The sequence below is a fragment of the Rhinolophus ferrumequinum genome, chromosome 18 (assembly GCF_004115265.2).
Source record: "Rhinolophus ferrumequinum isolate MPI-CBG mRhiFer1 chromosome 18, mRhiFer1_v1.p, whole genome shotgun sequence".
NCBI lineage: Eukaryota > Metazoa > Chordata > Mammalia > Chiroptera > Rhinolophidae > Rhinolophus > Rhinolophus ferrumequinum.
In genome coordinates, this window is record NC_046301.1 from 2,997,666 (window position 1) to 3,019,794 (window position 22,129).

A 22,129-nucleotide genomic window follows, 5' to 3' on the forward strand; every position below is an offset into this window, starting at 1 on the left:
ATCCTTTTCTCTTGCTTGGATGGCATGAACTTGTCCCGCCGCCCGCCTCCAGCCTCTCCTCTCACTGTGAAGGCTGCGGTGGGAATCACCGGTCTGGGGCACAGTCAAGACCCCAGGGCACTGCCTCCGAGGGCAGAGACTCCTCCCACAGAGAGCAGCAGGGGGCCGAGAGCTCAGGGCCGGACCAACTGGGTGAGGGGGCTGGAACAAGCCCACCTTCGCCGACGTGGGCTCACGGCTTCTGAAGTAACACAGACCCTTCCGAGGGCTGGCATTCAACACCCCGTAACACTCATCTGACAGACTATAAATACCAAAGAGATCAAAGATTTGATGTCAAACCCAGTGCAAAACAAAAGGAGAGTCTGTGTCTCAAAACGCATTCCCAGCTTCACTTCCCAGTACTTCCCAGTACACGTTCCTCCAACAAATTTAAGTTCTTGCCATTTTCAAAACATTTCCTTCCTACCCACAAGTGACAGTCCAGGGGCCCCGGGCCAAGATTTGGCCAGAAAAGTGTTTTGTTTGGCACAGGATTTTTAAAAATATTTGACTTTGAATGTATTTGTAGGAAGGGGAGCTGCCCTCTGCAGTGACCCCGGCCCCGTGGCAGCCCACGTCCCTCTCCCAGGACGCCCACCCAGCCCGACCTAAGCTGAGTGAGCTGCAGACACCTCGCTGAGTCGGCCTCAGCCTCTGCTCACCATCCAGGCTCTGCTCCCCACATGTCCACCCCTGCTCAGGGTCCAACCAAACGTCACTTCCTGACTCCTTCCCAATCCTCCAAACCGTAAGTTACCACTTCTCTGTTTTCTTCTAGCACTTGGATCATTCTACTGCTTCGGCATTTACAGAACTAATACTGGGGTCTGTGTCATTATTATATACTTCTCTTATCAGGTCTACACATGGTAAGTACCGTGAGATCAGGTTCACTGTCTTGCTAATTTGGGTGTCTCTCCCAGCACAAAGCCATGTGCCTTGGACATTTAGGTACCCGGTAAATGTCAAAGTGAATTAAAATTAAGTGGAAAAACATTTTTATCTAGAAAAGGCTGGTTTGGAGTGAGATTTTTCCTTTCAGGTTCATTTGTATATGCAGATATATTCCGTAAACTTATGAGTGAAAATCTCTCAGGTACGTAATAGCTGGGGGGCTTTTTTTCCAGGAAACTTCATGCTGGTTCCCTAAACGCTTGTCTACCTATACACAGAGTACTGATAGAGACTAGGGGTTCTGCGGTTGTACAGACCCTGTGTTCCTTCTGGCTCCATCACTCTATGTACGACCTGGGGCTGGTGCTTACGCTCTCTAAGCCTCAGGGGCCCCATATAATGGTGGCACTCAGCACGTGGGTTCACGGTGAGAACTGAATGATACAATACACAGGAGGCAGTTAGTACAGAGCACCACACATCCTTAATGTTCAATAAACGTCCATCTTCATATCTAAAGTTGCTAACAAGATAAACCAAAATGAATAGGGAGAAACGCAATTTTGTAATTCTTTAAGTTTGTATGGTATTAAAAAATACATGTACAAATTAAATAAGCTCTTTTTCATCACCTAAATCCCCAAGGCAGCTAATTATTATACTTTATTTACATTTTAAATTACAATTAAATTTAAAGATATTTGTAGTATCTTTCATTATGAACCTCACTTGGAATAATAAAAGGAAGATTAAGCTTACAAAAACCTCTTCAAAATGTACAAATTTTATTTGGTTCCTTGCCTGCTGGGCGAGATTTCCCATCAATTAGACATCTGGAACATATCCAGATAGCAGAATTTAAAGATACTGAGACTTTTGTTCCCAGAAACAGAGCTGACTCTCTGCCTAAGTTTCCACTGAAAAAAAACATAACATCAAGATAATGTAGCCTTTTGGAAGAGAACCGGGAACTCAGGGCATAGCTAGGGTTGTGCTCCGGTTGCAAAGATGAGGGAATAAATTTCCATCCCCAGTTACGATGGCTTTATCACATTTAATTAGAATGTTTATGTTTTCCCCAATCATTCTGCTTTAGTCAATGGCAGTAAGGAACAAACTGTCCCAAAGTAATCAGTACTTGAAGACATGCTTTTTGCCTAAAAGCATTTGTACAAAAAATGTTTCCCAAACTATGTTCAAATGTTATAACGTTTTAAACTAATAAAGCACTAACCTTTAATAACTAGTTCTATGCAAGGTAGTAAAAAAAAATCATAGAAAACATTACAATAAATGCAAAATTACGTTAATTGAAAAAAACCCAACTAATTGAAAAAACTTCTAGTTAAGAAAAACATTCTTTGCAATTGATACCCAGTATGTGGACTGGTCTCCTAGCAAACATCTATGAAAGAACCCGGTGGGCCAAAGGCCATTTTCTGAGAACTGGGCCCTAGCAGGCATTCATCTTTGGAAGGGAAAGTGAAGAAATAAGTCAGAATGACCCTGCTGCGTCGTCTCTACATGGTAGTTCAGCTATAAGCCGACACCTGAACTGATCCCCGAGACGATCTCTTTAAATTAGTGAAGAATTGTAAAGCCCTGCACGATGTCACCATGAAACTGGAAAAGGGACACAGCCAGGCCTGGGGACACTCACAGACCTGCAGCTTCACTCACTCACTCATTTCACACACACCGACCAACTGCCCCCCTGTGCCAGGCACTGGCAGATGCCACGAAGTCAGCTAGGACAAGATGCCTGTCCCCAAGAATAGCAGGGTCTATGCAGAGGGAAGCCATGTAAGAAGATTTAAAACCCATGGGGAGAACTGTTGAAGCAAATACAGGAAAATTCTACGAAATTTGTATGTAAAAAAGCAGAAGATTTAGTAAATAACTACCATAGTGAACATAGTGAAGTCAGAGAAGTTGTAGGCGCACACACGCGTGCACACATGCATTCACACACGTGCACGCACACATGCGCATGCACGCACACACAAAACAATCCCAGCCAGGGCTTAGAGAGCAAGCCAACGTCCGCCAGGTGGGGCCTGTCCGGCTGGAACACAGAAGCATGGACTAGAAGGGAGAGGTGAGCTCAGAGCAGGGGAAGAGTTTTGTACAAATGAGCAGAGCGCTGAGGTGGTAGCCTGGGGTCCAACAGTTAACGGTGTTCTAAGGAAACTGAAAGTTTTGCATTTCCTACTTTAGAGGAAGGGAGCGGTGGGAGTCTCGTGGCTACATCTTAGAGCACAGGAAAGCCGGGGACAGCATCCCAGGCTGCTAAGACAGTCTCAGGGAGCTTCTGAGGGCCTTCCACCACTCTGGTGACATCGCGAGAAGAGAAGGCAGGTACAGAAACACGCCACTAGTCCTACTGACCATATTGGCTGAGCTTCTGCCCTAGAAGTGAAGTTGTTCTGAGATGACTGACAAAACAAGGCAGAAGCAGCATTAAGAACCCAGCACGGAAGGAGATCTGACTCTGGGTGGTGAACGCACAATGTGATGTATAGATGCTGTATTACAGAATAGTACACCTGAAACCTATGTAACTTTACTAACAATGTCACCCCAATAATCTTTAATGAAAAAAAGAAGAATCCAGCATGTTCTACATGGTAGGAACATGAAAATTAAATTATTGTTTTCTATTTCTGGCACCACATTTTAGTTTTTAAAAATGATCACTGCAGTGGGTGGTTTGGCTCTTTCATCATGTTAACAGCCCAAAAGGCATTTCTATATCCCCATGGCACCACCAAAACTGTCTGTTAGCAAATTAAGAGTCAGTTCTTTACATATGAAAGTTCTTCCCTTGTATTTGACTTCAGTGTGCAAACACTTGAAGTCCTGGGAACACTTACTCTGCAGTAATCCAAAGTCGCAACATACTCGTAAGATCCCAGAGACAGCTCCGGCTTCTCATAGTGGTCCAATCTCCTTCCAACGTGGTCCAGATGTTGGAAATAGAACGGTGGGACTAACAGAAACAAAACAGAAGAGGAAATCTTTTGTTTTCATAACCCAGACAATTGAATAAGTTTTCAAAATTTATTGTGGGAGGAAAGGAGTATGAGAAAAAAAGTATTTTAAAGCTGGAATATAATATATTATAAATATCCAGTATCTAAAAAGCATGTTTTGGAAAGAACAAGGGTTTTCTAAAAACTCTTCGTGACCCTTCTACAGGTTACAGATGACAAAGAACATTTATGATTTGGACCATTGTGAAGACATAGGAAAAAAAGACTGGTGCTCTTAAGGTATCACAACCAACATTTAATTGTCCCTATCTAGTTAGCTCTTTTAAAATGAATTCTGGCTTTTCTAACCATTTCCATTTTCAATACACCTAACAGAAATATACATTGGTTATTTGAACTTCTCTATGATCTGCAATATTTATTATCTTTTAATTAAGAGCTGTCTTCAGCCCGGGGGGTTTGCACAGCAACCTGAATGTCTGGGCTTCAGAGTGGACAGGATTACTGTATTAGGGAAAGACTACACCACTGAGAGCTCAGCTGAGGAACCCTTAATTTGCCTGAAACGTCTCAGAAGGTTAGTTCTGGCAAAGACTGGGAAGCCACCCAACAGCACAGGAACGCCCATGAGTCACACACTGAACACTTGCACAAATAAGGCCTGGCATCTGTGCAAACGCATCCCGGGGCCTGGAGAGTCAGAGGGCTGGCTACTGAACCACTGACAGCAGCAGGACTCAGGATACCCGACAGTGCTCTGGTTTTAGGCATTTCATAAAGAACAGCACTTTCATTTGTGAAGCCACACAAGTAGTGCCTTTTGCTTTAAAACCAACAACTCAGGACTCTTCATCTTCAGCTGTGAACTAACACATGGATTCCTACGGGACTGTTCCCTCAGCTGGACTTAAAAAGGTGTCACTGAGGCATGGTCTTCCTAGCTCCTTACCAGGCTGTGGCCACTTCTTTTTAAACAAGTTTTATAAGATTCGTATGTATATATGGATGTCTGAGCTGGGAAATTACATGTCTTGAGAGATCATGGAAGTGGGACACTGAGTCTCAGCTGAGCTAAGTAAGCTACAAGGGCCTTAACTGCAATTTTGTGACCTTCAGATGAGCTAGAACAGGGGTGTCCAAACTTTCTTCAACGGTTTTCACCAAGGGCCATATGCGGTAAAATACACAAACAGCCGGGCCACTCACTCGAGGTGAAGTACGTATTGCCTCACCTGGTTTATTTAAGTAAACTAAATATATTTTTGGAATTTGCTGCGGGCCAATAAAAAATGGATTGTGGGCCGCAGTTTGGACACCCCTGAGCTAGAGGATGCTGCACTGGCTGTCTTAGGGTGTACGCTGCAGTGATTTCTACATAGTTCCTATAATTCATTTTCATTTACACATCTGCATGTGATATGTGAAAAAGTTTCTATTTAAAATGAACTAATTTCATATTTGTTTGCAATTAATACTATCTATCATGTTTTATAAATCAAATTTCAAGTCACCCCATAAATTACATGCTGCCATGTGACACCTGTCTCCTGCATGTCTTCTGGCCTCATGTGCTCCCCACACTTTAGCCTCTGGACACTTTGAAGGGAACAGAGTGGAACCCTGTAACCAAGCCTGCTGGGTTCTCTAACTCAACAAACCTCTGCCCTTCTTTAGCCCTCAATGGAGAATGTTAAGCATCCATGTGACTCTGAGGCAGTCCGCCTTCCTGCGGGGACAACTGTTTGAGCCCAGTGTGAACAAGCCTATTGGAAAATGACATGGCACCTGCTGAGAGTGGGTACCTGAGGGCGGGACTTGTTGTTAGAGACACAAGAGCTCTGAGTGGTTTCTTTAAGCGGACACTTGGGGTGTTTATCCGGGGAGTGCACCCCAAACTGAAAGTCTCGGATGTCCTAAGTGGATAGGTCCTCGGTCAATTTCTAATCACTTTCCTAAGGAAGCCGAGGGCCTGAGTGAAGACACTGAAGAGCTGGCGACCCTGGGGGACACATTCACCAAACTGCTTCTGGGGGGTGTCTGCCTCCTCCTGACCTTTCCCCCCAAACTAAAGCACAGGAAGTGAACTGCCACAGGTTCCTGAAATCCAGGTCCCAGGACTGTGGAGCCACGGATTTGGTTGCAGATTTTGTCCAAATGAGAGAAGGAGCAAGACCTTCCTTAGAAAGAGCAGCAATGGTGGGGAGGTGGCAGGACGGGGTCCCACGGTACGTGCAGTGTGTCCTGAGTAGGTAGATGCCACAGCTACCGCAGGGAGACAGAAAACTCCTGCTCTCAAAGTCATCACATGGTTCTAGAAAAACTCTGTAAATGTCAATGAATGTGGAAATGTTCTCAGCCTGAGCATGTGCTTGAACTCCAAAGAATTAAAAATACAGACATGTTATAAATATAATAAATGGAAGTGCTTTTAGCAAGCTTGCAGAGTTTTCCAACATTGGTGAATTCACACTGGAATGGAGTTGAAAAATACAGTGAATCTGGGGAAGTCCCTTGTATGAATGTTTTATTTTGGAGGGGGGAAATCTAATATACATGTTAAAATCCTTGGTTATACCTTAGCTTTTCCTAAACATTGATGAGCTCACATTTAAGAATAATTCAGAGGAATGAGGAAAGATCTCGTTTATCATCTGTGAACATAGATAAACATAGATAACACATAGATAACAGAAGGTTCTTCTTTGTAATTTCCCTGGAAAGCAAGCCACCAGAAAATGGCTTGTTTGCAACATCGAAGCCCCTCTGCGCGATATAAATGCGTGAGCCCCACGTGGAAGTTGCTCTGTTCCTTATAAAACTCAAAAGCAGAGCATTTCATTTCCACAGTTCATTTCCACAAAGGCTCAGTCCTCTGAATTATTCTGGAATGGGAACTCATCAGTGCTGAGGAAACACTCAGGTGTGTGAACCCAGGGCATCAGGGCGTTTTCCTAAGCGAGGAAGGGTCATGGTTGCATTCTGAGGCGCTCCCGCGGCGGCCTGGTCTGGCACTCACCGTCGTTGACACAGCTGCAGAACCCGCACTGGTAGCGCCGTCCGCCCTCCATGAACTGCATGAACGGGCACATGTAAGCCTTGCACCTGTTGCACCTGACGGGCCCAGTCTCTCCGTGATTCACCAAGTACAGGGGCGTCTGCGGGAAGCAAGCAAAGAGAGAGAGAGCTGGGGACCGGGTTTCTAGGGATTGCACAGTTCCCACGGGACGATCTGGAAAGTCTTCTGAGGCACACATCAAGGACCGCTTAACGCTCAGCATTCGCCCAGAGAGTAAGGAAGCCTCTCTTGATACCTCGGGGTTCAGAGCAACACCCAGGCAAAATGAATTTAAATTGGCACCTCACTTCTAAGCACGTATGTGTGTTCATGCACATGTGGGCGTGCATATTTACCTATATGTGCGTGAAGACAGTGATGGTCTGAGTACCAAAGCTCAGGCTGAAAAGGGCCTTGTATCAAGGCTGAACACCTTGTATCACACAGTTTGCTAAGGTTGTTCATTGACGGTAAAGAAAGAATTGAATTGGGTCTGATTTTAAAAGCTCTAGTTTTATAGCCCTTTAGAAAGTGCCATCAAAGTATACAAAGTATACAAAGTTACTTCCAAAATGCAGGTACCTGAGGCCTGTGCAGCAATGTTCACTCACTTAGGCAGAGGCCGCCCTGCCTGTTCCTGACACGACAAAATGTTTCAAAAAGTAGTCTCAGTGTCGACAAAATGTTTCATAAAGTACTCTCAGTGTGGCAGGCTGCTCGTGCTTTGCTAGAACTAAAAAAATAAATATTTCAACTGCTTCTTCCTCATAAACATGCATGAAACTGTTACCCGTCTTTTATTTACAGCTTGAAAGTGGAAAAGCTCAGCGTTACAAGTCCACCTTGTTTCTCAGCACCACAGGCTTTCAGAATAAAACCACAAAGACTCTTCTTGTTTTTATAAATCTCCTTAAAGATAACATTTCTAGAAAAGACTGGGAATGACAGGGTTTGGCACTTCAGCTACATTTTCCTTTAAAGAATAAGAGGTGCATAAAGCAGGCTGCTTCCTAGCAGAGAAGGAAGGAGGTAGCAATGAGGGGGTTTGGACAGCCGTTTCCTGCTCATCTGAGAAAACTGAGATGTAGTGCTTGTTCCAGCCCAGGTGTTCAGTATGAAAACCTATCCTCTGCTGAGGTTTCAGAAAGGAGTTGTGAGGTCTCAGAGCAGGAAAACAAAACAAATTAGACAAACAAACAAACAAAAGACAGGTTTAGTATAATACATAAAAGAACCAGGGGTAGAATTTTTTAAAAAAAATCCAGAATCACCCCCTCACCCCTTACTGCCTCTGCACTGCTCTCTCCTGCACGTCTGGCCCCCAGGAGCCCAGAAACGCCTTGGACCTGCACATGACATGCGTGGTCTCTTCTGCTCCCAGCACGGGCAGGGCTCTGTGCCACTGGTAGGGTTGTGATGAGGATTCAATGAAAATTCATGCGCAGTGCGGAGCACGATGCCTGGAACAAATCACTGGGTAAATGGTAACTGTTGTCATCCATCTACACAAAACAGCCCTTCCTCTCATAAACCTACTCGGCTCAGGAGGGAGTATATTTAATAGGAGAGTTATCATTCGTTAGGCTGCGATAGGCTGGGGTTTCTAAGGCATTTATTTATACAACCTTTAAATTAGCCAACTTGTTACTGGAAAGTGTTATTGTAAAAATGACCTAAGGCAGGGAATCTACCTTGCAGATTTTTTTGATACAATCTAGGAATTTGATTTAAATATACATATTCGAATATTGATGTATAGAACATTTTTCTATACAAGCTTTTTGTTGGAAATCCATGAAATGACAAATGTGTATCCTCTTTAGCAGGTAATGAGAAGAACATGATCTGAGGGGACGAGAGGGAAACCACAAAAAGATGTAGGTACAACGATGGAGACAGCGGATTAGGACAGCGGATGGAGAATTAGAGTAGGAAGTCAAAGACAGCAAAAACAATGATAGCGGTGCTTTTTCTTGGTCCAATTCTGATAATCAGTTATGCCTTTGGTTGCTGTCTTTCTTACAACTTCAACCACTGAGATCAAGAGACGCTTTCAAGAGTTAACCTGGGCAGAAAGTCTGCAATTGGAATGTACTCCGGTCAAGTCTACTTTTCTCAGAGTTCAAAGACAATCATCAATGCCCTGACGACTTTCAGGAACAAAACACGATGCAAGGATCCGCTAGACAAAGCAGACGCAATGCAAGGAAAATTGACCTTATTCATACTGATATGATTTACTCACAGGCAGGCCCAGCCTAAAGTTACTGTGAAATTGTCAGCAACTAACACCTAACGCTCTAGTTCTGGCAGATTCCAACTTGCAGAACTGAAAAGTCTAGTGAGAAACTGGAGTCGAACGATGACTGCTGTTAAGCACACTCACGTTTTTTTCTATCTTCACTCTGTTGGAAATGGGGTGATAGATAGGTAAGTGAGGTCTTCAGACAATTGAGGTGACAGCAAAGAATGTTAAAAGCTTTTTAACTGTTTACATTTCCTTGTGGGCAACCAGACAAGGGTAAAATTACACCATCTTGTTTTATCTCTCAGGCCCCGCTGAAAACCATCAGAGGTTTTTCTTTGCTCTCTCCAGATGTCTGTTCCACAGTAGTGGGCATGAGCTCATACATAGCAAAGCTCACTTTTTTTCTGAGTTCAACTTGTGTGTATATAGCTTTTTCAAAAAAAAAAAAAATCTATTTTCTTCCCCAAAACTACCCCCCCCCCAAAGTGTTTTATTTTCATAATTTTGCTTATAAATGTGCTTTACTCTTTGGCTTCTAGTGTTTTCCTGCTTGCTCTTTCTTTTCTGTTATTCTCTTAAATTGAAAAGGGAAGGAATGGAGACACTGGCCCCAAACTGTCCTCGGGCGAGACGTGGTTCTGGTCCCGTGTGGCGTGAGTTACACAACATGAAAGTGACGGGCAAGCTGAGGAAACAAGAGGCAGGACAATGACAGCTGAGGTGTCTGCTTGTATTTTTAGATGACTAGGGCTGTGCCAAATACTATACTGGTACTGATTTTAAATTAGGGGCTTTAATTGAATAAAGTGTCTCTCTCTTTTGTGCATGTGAAAACTCCATGCAGTCCACAAGCAAGAATATAATTCACAGAGAAATTGGGTTCAGTGTGAAAATGAAGTAAGTGACTTAAAAACAAAACAGAACACTTTTGGTTATTTTTCCATGTGAAGGAGTAGACAACAAGCTGTATCAAGTAAGTCTTTGGCACTACTAACGCAGTTTATAAACTTTTCTTATTTTAATATATTATTAGTTTCCCAAGTCTTCCTGCCATGCTCTCAGGTAACTTTCAACACTTGTATAGTCAGGTCTGGGACTATTGTCTAGTGGGTAGAAAGACATTAAAAAAAAACTAGGACGCAAAGATGCAATTAAAAGCTCAAGGTAGGAGTAGAAAGAATACTTGGGAAATCATCACTAATAAAAGTTCTCTTAAACTTAAAAGGCTATTCACAGACGGTATTTCCAAAGCAAAAGTAAATGCTCAAAAAAAATAAATAAATAAAGCACAACCTAAGAAGATCTGGCATGGAGGATTTTTATAGTCTGTAACCCATGTATTTTTGTTTTGGCAACTATGTAACTAAGCAAAGTCTGAATATGCCAGCCTCCCTACATCATCTCTGCTTTAGAAAACTGATGAATAACAGAAGGCAACTAAGTATCTTTCTAGAAGCTGATACATCGGCTCTGCTTTAGAAAACTGATGAATAACAAGGCAACTAAGTATCTTACTAGAAGCTGATACATCCGCTCTGCTTTAGAAAACTGATGAATAACAGAAGTCAATTAAGTTTCTTACTAGAAGCTGATTGTCTCAGACCTGGACAGCTGAAGAATACATTAACACAGGTCCGGTAGGTGGCGCTGTGCAACTAAAAATTAAAATAACACAATTTCTTCGTAAGTAATAAAAGAGTCAAGATAATTATGCCATATTCATTTTTTGTAACTCTAATCACATTTAACTGAATTTAATGTCAGCTGTTACAATCACAAAATTAAGAAACCTATACTTTTCTTGAAAAAACTTTAATAGTGGTTAAGAAATATTCTGGGTGAAACAAAATGAGATTAAACTATAATACAAGCTATTTTAAGCATAACTTGTATAGAAATGACAGAATGTGGCAAATGCAGGAAAACAGGGGGCTTGTGGGAAGACTGTCCCTGAGTACAGCTGGTGACAAACTCCAACAGCCTGGGAAGTGAAGGGCCTGGGGAGGCCGGTGCTTGGCTGCCAAGTTCTGCTTTGCACATTCACGTTCAAGTGCAAACTGACGAAGCAGAGGCGCTCCGCGGTACCGTGATGGAGAAATGGTTTCCCAAGGTGAACACTCACCTTCCTGTTGGAACACAGGTCACAGGCAACCGTGTGGATGGAGGGAGGGGCAAGACAGACGGGCCAAATCTGAGATGCAGGAACAGCCTGACTTAGGAACGGAAACCTTCCCATGTCCAGGATGCCGCTGGGTGAAAACTGTCAGTGCACCCCTTTCTTTTCGAGAACCATTTGCCCCCCTACCAGCTCCTCAGTTTTCAGCCCCGAGCTTCCCTAAGCTTCAATACACGCACACAAACTCGCTTTCACCATCAACTTGCCCCCATCTTTTCAGACTGGCTTACTACTTTTGGAAATTTTCTTATTTTCCATTTTCAGAGTATACTTCTCTTCCCTTTTTTCCTTCATTAGAAGTCTCCAGGAAGGTACATGTTCCTGGACTACATTGTCATCCCCACACGCCCAATATTCTTCTACTTCGCTGAGTGCCTGAGGAAACATCTCAGCTAAAGCATAACTGGCAATGGGAGAGGAATTTTTGCCAACCATGGTTTCTAAATCAGATCAGAGTTACATCAAGACCACCTGCCAAACTGTGACCCGGTCCTCCAGCTCGCAGAGGACCCTGTTCAACATCCGGTTAACCCCAGTAAATCAGCGCAAACGCACACCGCTGGTAGCAAATGGCCTCACCCTGCCAAACGCAACCCCAGCCTGCAGCTCCCTCTGTGGCCGGAGTTCTGCTTAGCGTTTGCATCTGTCTCAGGAAGGGGTCAGCCGGTAATTTGGATTAATTGGGGGATCTAAGTAGAAAAGAGAATCCAGAACCTGTGATGAACAACTACCCTTTAAAATTGCTAAACTTTCAGACCGCTATGCATGCTGTGGACGAGTGGAGTCCGATTCCCAGAGGACTGTGCCCAGAAGCTCAAATGAAGAGTCGGTACCAAGTGCACTTGCTCCACATTTCCACAGGAAAGAGACCACGCAGCAGCCTTGTGTGCTTTCTATTTTTAGCTTTGCCATGTATGACACTCCATCAGCCTCGATGCACAGAAAACATAAGGGTGATCAGCTAGTCACTGTACACATGTCTTCCAAACAGCAGTGCTATTTTGTCAGACTGTTTAAAATAACAAGCATGGCCTGAAAGAATACTATTTTCTGAATACCTTTTAAAAATCATGTTATGTATCTTCTAAACAGAAACGGGGCCTGACAATAAAACACCCAATGTACTGTATTGATTCTAAGAATATATTTTATACTTTCAAGGATGTTTTTATTGGCCCTTGTAAACCTAAAACTTTATGTTTTTACATTTCCAGAAACATTAAGCTCTTGCTAGTGTAGCACTTGAGAGATTATCTTCAATTTTTTTCTTTTTAAAACTACTGTTAGAGTCTATTTATTCTTGTTATAACTATTTCTAGAGAACATCTCTTTAATTTGGAAATTAGTCTTTTTTGGTTTGGGGGTATTTTTGTCTATCCAGCATTGAAAAATCCGGAAAACTTTTACTAATTCTACCTTATAATATTTGTAAGACCATAACTATCACCTGCATGATTCGTAGTTTACAATGCTTTCATTTACATAAAATCTCACCTTGACGGGGAGACGCTAACAACACTGGGACTGGAAATTCCCATCCACGTGCTCAGAGGGAGTGGAAGGTCAGTGGCAGAGGGGACTTGTGCACTCAGCTGCAGAGCTGTACCCTGAATTCTCCTTCACTGGCCCCCGACTTACCCTCTCGGCTGCGGATTGCTTCTGCAGAAAAGCACTGCGTTCCAGACAAAGCTGCCGGGACCCGCAGTCCAGCCCTGAGCCCTCGGTGCTCCCACTAACCAACCACTAAGTTCTCCTGTCTTTTCTCTCTCTGTACAGGAGCTACTTTCTACATGTTCAATCTCGTTTTATCCTCCAAGTAAGTTCTCCTTCCACCTCCCTCAGCAGGTAATTCTGCCTCATCGTTCACAAAGAAAATAAAAATTCTCAGACAGGAACGCCCTGGACCCTCCTCTAAATGACCAGCACCCACCTACTATTTCCTTTCCCTCCCCGTCCTGCTGCAGGAGAAGGGCGCCACTCTGTCCTCCAGGCTGCTTCTAAGAGACCTTGTCTGAAGTGGGACAGGTCTGTGTGGCCCGAGGGTGGGCACCGCCACTTCAGCCGCGTGTCCCCACACCACCTTGTGCCTGACAGCGGCCATCACCACTCGCTCCTCAGATCCGTGCTCTGCATGTCTACCTTTTGTTGTTGGGTCTCCTATAGCACAGTACCTGACAGAGTGGGCAGCCAATAGTTTTAGAATGAATGAACAAAACATCTACCAGGTACCCACAATTTACTGCCGTAAGCCCAGGGCAGTTCACAGTAGGTGCTAAAGCCAAAGGCACAAATAAAGGAAGAAATCGCTTGTGACGGGGTATAAATAAAGGGCCCTTTCAAGGAAGAGCTGGGTCGTTATGAGGAGGTGTATTTCCACTGACTGACAGAGACAGACAATTTCAGTGAGAACAGCTAACACTGGAAGAAAAGCGTGGGGTGTGACGGTGGCTAGTAGGCAAGGAGCCTCGTCCAGCTGAGACAAGAGAAAGAAAAGGGGTGGAGTGACCTGTGAAGGACCTTCAGAGCCAGGTAGGCTAGTAGGTCCAGACTGGCTAGGTGTCTCTCTCTCTCCCCTCCCTTCCCCTCTTCTCCCCCCCCATCTCTCTGTCTCTGTCTCTCCCCACCCTCCCCATCTAACTAGTTATTACTGCCCCGCAACAATTCTGACAGAAGATAGGAGATTTCACCATTCAGTAAGCTAAAATGGTATCTTTGGGAAAATGGTACATTTGGTATTGGCTTGGAAAGCTGCTTATAAATTAGTAAATTCTATCATATGTGTTACAATTACCATGAGGGATTTTTGGAATTTCTGTTTGTTGTATCATCTCCTACATTTTACTCAATTCATAAAACTCTTTTAAAAATAGAGTCAAAAGATGTCTGAATATTAGTTCTAGCTTTTAAATTAAATTTCCACAAAGATTTGCTCCTCAACAGCAAAGGTGGCCTAAATTACACAGTAAATGCTCAACGAATATTTATTGGATGATACGAAGGACAGAGGAAAGAAGGAGAAAACTGAAGCATAAAAGAAGTCTGAATGAAAAATAAGTGAAGGAAGAAGGAGAAAACAGGAGTCACATGTGCACTTGACAGTATCTGTTCTTTCACCACAGAAGATCAGGTCGTGTGTGATAAATGCTAACCTGCTAAGTTCATCCCAAAATATACAGAAATATATACAAATAAGTACACCGGGAGAGTCCTCTCTTGGAATGAGTGTCTCGAAGCAGATCCATCTGTGGTCTTTCTGCAGGAGGGCCATTCAGTGGGACAGTCAAAGCGGACTGTGCGCTTACCCCTGTGAAAGGGCCGTCCCTGGTGACAGCCCCATAGTTTCAAAAGGGAAAATCATTATCGGTGCAGTGAAGGGAGCAGTGGAACATCAGATACTGAATGGCAGCTCTAGGTCCTGAATTATAAATGATTATAAATGGTTCCTAAGCAAAGCATGGACTGTTCACCTCGGGATGTGCTGATGCAGGCATTCAGGTTAGGGGTATGCTTGCAAAGATCAGCACCACTGTTCTTGCTGAACAGATGCTGGAAACTTCTGAGTCAGACGCTCCCTCTCAAGGAGCTATGATAGTCAGCAATTTTATAGTTGAAAGATATTTTCCCACGTCTTTTAAACATTGACCTATTACAGTTTATCTTCTACCCCTAAGGGAGAATGATAGTTTGTTGTCTAAGCGTAGGCCACTCGCAGAAGACAAATTTAACTGCTGTAAGAACGCACGATGTCATGTGATGAAATACGTTTTAGACTTAAAAACTCCATGAATCCAGTTTGTTTCCTCCAAACAGCACTTTTCTGTTTCTCAAGGGAAAGTTGTAAAATACTCCACTTTAAAGATGAAAGGGTTAAAATAATAAGCCTAGACAGCAAACTCCCTTTGTCTCTCTGGCCAAATCTTCCATTTATTTCACTTCTTGAAACAGCCAAAAAAACACCCTCTAAATACTTTCCTCTGTGCAGGACTCAAGTCTTTACTTAGGTGACACCTCCTCAATTGGGCTGCCCCACTACCCGTCTCATCCAAAGCCTTTCTGTCCTCCTTCCAGCAGGGGACTGTCTCCTCATCTCTCCCTGTCTTGCCTCTGCTGAGATGCCAGCTCCACGAGACTGAGGGCAGAGAGCTCGTCTGTTCACTGACACATCTCAGCACCAAGAACAGTGTCCGGCACACACTGGGGGAACGCTAAGTATCTGTTGAACTAAATGCTTGTTGGAATATGGTAGAATACATCAATTAAGAGTCCTTCATAAAAATGGACAATGCTTATAAACTATCCTATCAAATCACAGTATGTTATCGCCCAGACTATGGTGTACAAGACAACTGGAAAATGCCTAAATCCAGGTGTGATTATATTAGGTTCGTGCAAAAGTGCAGTTTTTGCAATTGTTTTTAACCTGCAATTACTTTTGTACCAACCTAATACAATTATAAAACTGATGCTGTAAATAAGTAGAACAGATCAAATTATCATCCCGCTTTTCAGAGTAGACACCTATGGAAGCTACACATTTATGCAAACATAGCTAAAGCTTCTTATGCGAACTGGTTTTCGAGTGGGAAAAAACACGGGCCTCTAGGAGTCGCACGGCCCAATGCACTGTCCGCATGACCACCGTTCAGTCACCATTCCTGGGGGCAGCCTGGCTGGCCACTGCCAAGTGACACAGCAAACCATCTCTTCTGAGCTAACTGGATTTGGGCAAATAGTCAAAAGCCATCTGCAGGAAAGAATTGAAACAGGGTTTAAAGAAAGTTAAGACAAAAATTTTAATTTAAAAGAATGGGTGTGATCAATTCAAAAGCATCTGGAGAAATGAACACGTACATATTTATTATATACCAATAACGAGCTAGAAGGAAAAAGAACTTCTCGATTACCCAAAAACAATAAAATTTGATAGATACGAGCTAATATACATTTGTTATCCTTTTCCTTTAAGAAAGGAGAAATGTACACAGAAACTGTATGTTTTGAAGTATTTAGATAAGAGGTTTTCAAACCTTTTTAAACTGTAGAGGACAAGAAAGTATGGAATGTAGTAGATCAAAACAAACTTAAGTCTCACTGCCATGTTACAGACTATGATACACTTCAGTTACCTAAGACACAGTTCAGTTAGGATTAAGAAAAGGGATCCATAGTATCTACATACACTAGATTTTATCATTGTGGCTCTGCTGTTTTACCTGTATTTTGCAGAAATATTTAAGAAAGCCAATGATGCTCTTATTTTCCCAAACAATGCATAACATTTTGAAGATTTTTAATCTTTTTTACATATATGTCTCCTATGTCCTCCCCCCTTTTTCTCTCTTATAAGTACACACACACACACACACTCACTATATATATATATATATATATATATATATATATATATATATATATATGTTTTCACATTTATAGTGTGATATTAAAAGAAACAGACATTGGAGGGGAGAGTAATAGTGAAACCTAAGCTAAACTTATAAAGAATCTTAACTGTCCAGGACATTCTTTAAGCAACTGTCTCTCTCAACGGCACAGCTGTTTTGTCGCCAGTAATACTAAGCATGAGGATAATATGCAGTGAGTCCCCAAATGCCTATTTTTCTTAAGAACGTATGTGGAGGAGATGAAATGTTTTCCTTGATGTACAACATGGAAATTCAAATAAATGTGAGGTGCCTGAATAGAGATGCAGGTCCCCGCTTTAGTTTGGATCCTAACGTACCAGTTCCCTTATTACTATGCCACTCGTTCAGTATCAAGTACAGTATTAGTACACAACGTAGCTACTCAATAAACATTTGAGCATAGATCTCCACGGGGTAAATTTCATCAAATTACTTGTCCTTAAAATTCTAGTTTACTTCCATATATAAATGATATCGTGCAATGAAAATATCACATTAAATGTTTATTTAGCACACAAGATTCTGGGAAAGGCTTTAGGTCTTGGGAATGCAAGAGTGAGGAAAAATTAGATGAGCTCTCTACCCTCACAGAAGCTGGTGGGAAGAAGACACAATCAAATACACAAACACAAAACTGCAATGGTGACACACGGTAGGAGGGATCTCCAGTGAGCGTAAGGTGGAGCATCCTGGAGAGCTCTCCTAGGATGTGACGTTGAACCAAAATCTGAAAGTGGAATAGAAATTAACTAAGCTAAACAGCAGGGTATATACATAGTGTATTTCACTGATTCTAAAATCCCATTAACTTAGGAGGCACCACCCAAGCTTCCAGGTGAACATAATACTAAGAAGTCCTTGCTAATAAGACATATTCCTCCTGCAGAAATGTTAAAGTGTGAGAAAATGTGGGCCTTGGCCTTATGGAAATAACAGCAAGAGGCTGTACAATATTTCCTCTCCATGGCTCCGCCCTGATGCCCAGCATCCTGTCCAGGGAGGCTGGTGCCCTGGGCTCTCCTACGGACAGCGCTGGACACCCAACGCCAAGCCTGGAAGGTCACAAAACCCACACCTACGTTCACTGAACATTAAAGCCAGGTGGAGCATTTTCTTTTTTATTCTTGTTTCTCCTAAAGTTATTCTCCATTAAATGAAAAATAAATATTTACATAAATAATTCTGTGATTGAGAAAATCAGGTTGGTACATTTAGCTTCTAAACTAACTTAAAATAGAATTCTAACGACCTTTGCCCTAACAAATGTGACTGTCCCCGTACATCTGTAATTAACACCATTCTAAAAGGGGATGCCATTCTTGTCTACAGCTGCCAGCTTTTTCATAGCGCTACAGAAACAGTGACCAAAATCCTTAAGGGGTTCCACTTCTACAGTAATAGTTATACATGAAAGTCTTTTAAATGTTATATACTCGTAATTCTATTTCTATTGGAGTACATGCATGTAATTTTTCTAAGTATAATTTGATGTTAATACCTTTTAAAATACTGCACTGAAGCAAACAATTTAAGATTTCAATGCACATAAAAAACAGATTCAGGCTTTTGAAGCTTTAATTTTAAAAAAAAGTTAGGCTTTCTTTAAATTCTTTAAAGGACAAAATATTATGCAACGATCAGTTTCATTTCGGAGCACACTGACCGCCCTAGCTAGCTGAATTTGAGCCACACGCCCAGCCTCACAGCCTTCCTGTGGTCCTGACCTGAATAATACATGTGAGATCTCTTACACTGAAAGTATAATGTAAATGACACCACCTTGGGTTGGGTTGTGCAATTTGTTCACATGAATTTCTAATAACATATAGGATAGATGACAAATACATGGTCATCCACGCTGAATGCCCAATAAAGATTACGAAAGTAAGGCAGACACTACATTTCTGTTACTTCTAGATTTCTAGGACACCAGAGCCAGACGTGGCCATGGAGGCACAAGGCACAGTAGGGGCAGAGTGAAGACCCAGAGTCACCTCCCGGCTCCTAACCAGTGTTTCACCTTTTGGTTACTACTGTGCTTTGGAAAAAGCTGTCCATTTTTAGTGGTTTCTGAAATATCTTTATATAATCAAAAATTCTTCCTACTTGTTTTGCTGTTCTGCTCTTTATAATGAAATATAACCACCCGCCCTCATTAATGTGATAGAATACATCTACGATTTCTCAAATGATGTTTCCTTTACCCACAGAGCTAGAGGTGAACGAGGTTGTGAGTCTGTAGTTATTTAAAGATATGAAACAAAATAGCCAAAGCAGGATAAAAACGTTTACTTCACTCGCAACATGTTTATCAACAGACTCACCTGCTGCCAAAGAAGTTAATAATTAAGACTTACTGTGCTGAAAATATTGATTTAGAGGCCTAAAATATGTAGAAATCAAGCATGGTTCTGTAGTTTGGTTTGTCTTTGTCTTTTAAATGCCTGTCAACCATGAGAGCCCATTTACTCAACTAGAACCGCTACTGTGTGCCCAGCCCACTGCCCGGTCTGGACGGTCTCTGCCCTCGAGGAGTGCTGAGCAGTAGCCCGAAGTAAAAAAACTTCAAAGAGGTCCAAGATGGACCTTTCAAGATAACTCACAAGCTTGCAGGAGCACCAAGTGCATTGTTGAAACTACTGCCAGCAAAACAAGGAATGCTGTTTTCTGTATTTCCCCAAATAAAACCTCGACAACCTCATTCACAGCCACATGTCATGGAAAGCATTTAGAATTTGGATCCTCCAGCTCCAGCAGCACTACTTAAATCAGCTGTGTGACAGTAAGAGCCCCACTTACAGGGCTTCTCCCTCTATCAAACCTGGTAACACCCACTTCACAAGCTGCCATCTTCCTGAGACAAGGATGAATGACACTACAGTGAAGCACAACTTTTTTCCTTTGATGCATTAAACAGCAGTGTGAACTCTGCCCAAACTATGCCAACTCACGCCAGCAAGACTGGCTGAGAAGCCAAAGAGCTGACCAAGCAATCCCGCGGCACACGATGGCAGGAAGTGCCTCCCTGACGTAACGCGCTGGTGTGAGCTTATTCCCTGATGGTCTCTGCCCTTTTTGTTAACCTCATTTGTCAGTTCTTTGACATCCATTCCTTTTTCTTTCCAATGGCACCATCCTCTTATCTACTGAAACTATCAGAATAGGGGTGATCACAGAGAAAAAAATAATTTAAACAGTATCTAATAATAGGACAAACATCTTTGTTCATTGAGTCATAACTAAACTAAACACCACAGAATGAGTTATCCCCGTCAGAGCCTTTTCCACATGGCACAGAAGTTAGCAGTGTACTTGTGAATTTTCTGTAAGTCCTAGCTAGGCAAGAGTAACAGGTCTTGTTTTCTCACATCCTTAATTTCCAGCGTGGTTCCTAATGAGAGTAAGTAGGAGGTTATAAATTGAGTGAAATTCAAAGTCTTGAATAAAAGTTTATCTGCCCTAACCTAATTCAGTAAGAGAAGAAATACTTTGACTATTATATCCATTTATAGCCTAAAAATATATATACACAGATATTCCTGAATCTAGTCACAGATGGAGTAAAAACTTCTGCCATCTGGTTTATAAGTGAAATTACTTAATTTCATGTATAATTAGACACATATACTTTTCCATGCAAAGGTTTCCTATTTTAAAGAAAATGCAAAATTAAGTATAATCTTCAATCTTTTGCAGCAGAAATCTATGCCATTCCTACCTCCGTTCTTAAAATACAGCATCAGAAATAAAAATACAGGTTACTAAACAAAAGAACTTATAAGATTAGCCAAATACTTTCGCTGAATAACCTCATTGTTGATTACACTGATATGGCAATAGGTTTCACTTAAAACACATACAAAACTTTGAAATTTATGGTAAGGAATATGCAATACCAAAGGACAATGACCTACACGTGGGCTTGGCAGTAGCATACAGCTCCAAAGCAAATGCTCACAGGACACCTTCTCTGATCAGAAGTGCTGGAGTGAGATTTATTCTTATAGGCAGTTGCTAACACAATGACATACTTTAAAAGGTTCTCTTAAACATTAGAACCAAATTTAAAAAAGAAAACTGTAATGTACTAAATAAATTCTTTTGATAGATGCCAAATCAGAAGATGCCAAATCAGAAGATTTCCTAAAACATTTTCTAAATCTTTTAATGAATTTTAGAAATCTTTTTCTAAATGATAGCAGATTATTCAGATAAGAAATAAAATCCTCAAATTTTACCATATGTCAAAATTAGGAAATCTTTATGGTAGAGGAAAATAAATTAAAATACTATTCATATAGAGAATAACAGTATTCACGTAATCTATTTACCTTTAAGAAAGATAATTGAAAACTGAATTCCCTGGTTACAGGTCATAAATACCCCAAATTAGCATGCCCCTCGTTTTCCATTATTGGCTATAATTGTTTAGTTTTTGGTTTCTGGCTTGAGCAATTGAATAAATGATAGTGCCATTTATAGATGTGTGGAAGAATACATAGGTTCATAGTGCACAGATCAGAAATTCACTTTTCAACATGTTAAGCTTGAGGTTTCTATGAGGTAGGCAAGGAGAGATATCAGAAAGGCACCTGGATGTGTGCATATGGGGTGAAGATGCAGGAATGAATGAGTGAGAGTCCAAGCAGGGTGAGTTAGTATGAAGGACCTGGTGTCAGATGCCTGGGTTGCAATCCTAGCTCTGTTGCTTAGTAGCTGTTGACCTTAACAAGTGATCTAACTCTGTGCCTTGGTTTCTTTATAGCTAAAGCAGGATAATAAATAGGTCGATGGGAGAAATAAATAACATACATTAAAAACTCAGAATTGTGCTCATTTAATGCTCAATAAGTTTTGACCATTATTCTCATCAGTAACTGCAGCCGTTACAGGTAATATTTAGTCTTTGGAGGGAGAGGGAGTCTAAAGAGAGAAGAGAGAGGAGGTCCCAAGTACAAGCCTTGACAAACCCCAATATTAGAAGTCAGGAAAACAACAAAGGAAAACTAAAATATGCCTGCCTGTGAGGTAGGAAAAGTACACCGGGAAGGTGTCCTGGAAGCCACGAAGGAGTCGCTGCTTGGTGACAGACTGTCATGCAGCTCGTTAGGGGAGTGTAGCAATGAGGGTTCCTAATGCTGCTGGCTCCCCACACTGAGCTCCAGTTAAGTACTCAGAGGAAGCAAAAAGCAATACTACACATTATGGAGACACGCATCTGAAGTCCATATGGAAAATCACACAGCGCGAGGAGGACACATACAGGATTCATTAGTGTTTGCCCCTGATGGGAGAGGG

The 22,129-nt window shown here is 42.0% G+C and overlaps 1 protein-coding gene across 3 annotated transcripts in view; it reads right to left on the minus strand.

The window, feature by feature from the left end:
• The window catches only part of SEC24D (SEC24 homolog D, COPII coat complex component), a 75,669-nt gene that overhangs the window by 30,434 nt on the left and 23,106 nt on the right, over window positions 1-22,129 (minus strand). For all 3 annotated transcript variants that reach the window (XM_033134483.1, XM_033134484.1, XM_033134482.1), the window contains 2 exons: window positions 6,946-7,084; window positions 3,810-3,925 (listed from right to left, as the gene is read on the minus strand). In XM_033134483.1, the coding sequence (XP_032990374.1) occupies window positions 3,810-3,925; window positions 6,946-7,084 (255 nt within the window). The remainder of the gene's footprint in view (window positions 1-3,809; window positions 3,926-6,945; window positions 7,085-22,129) is intronic.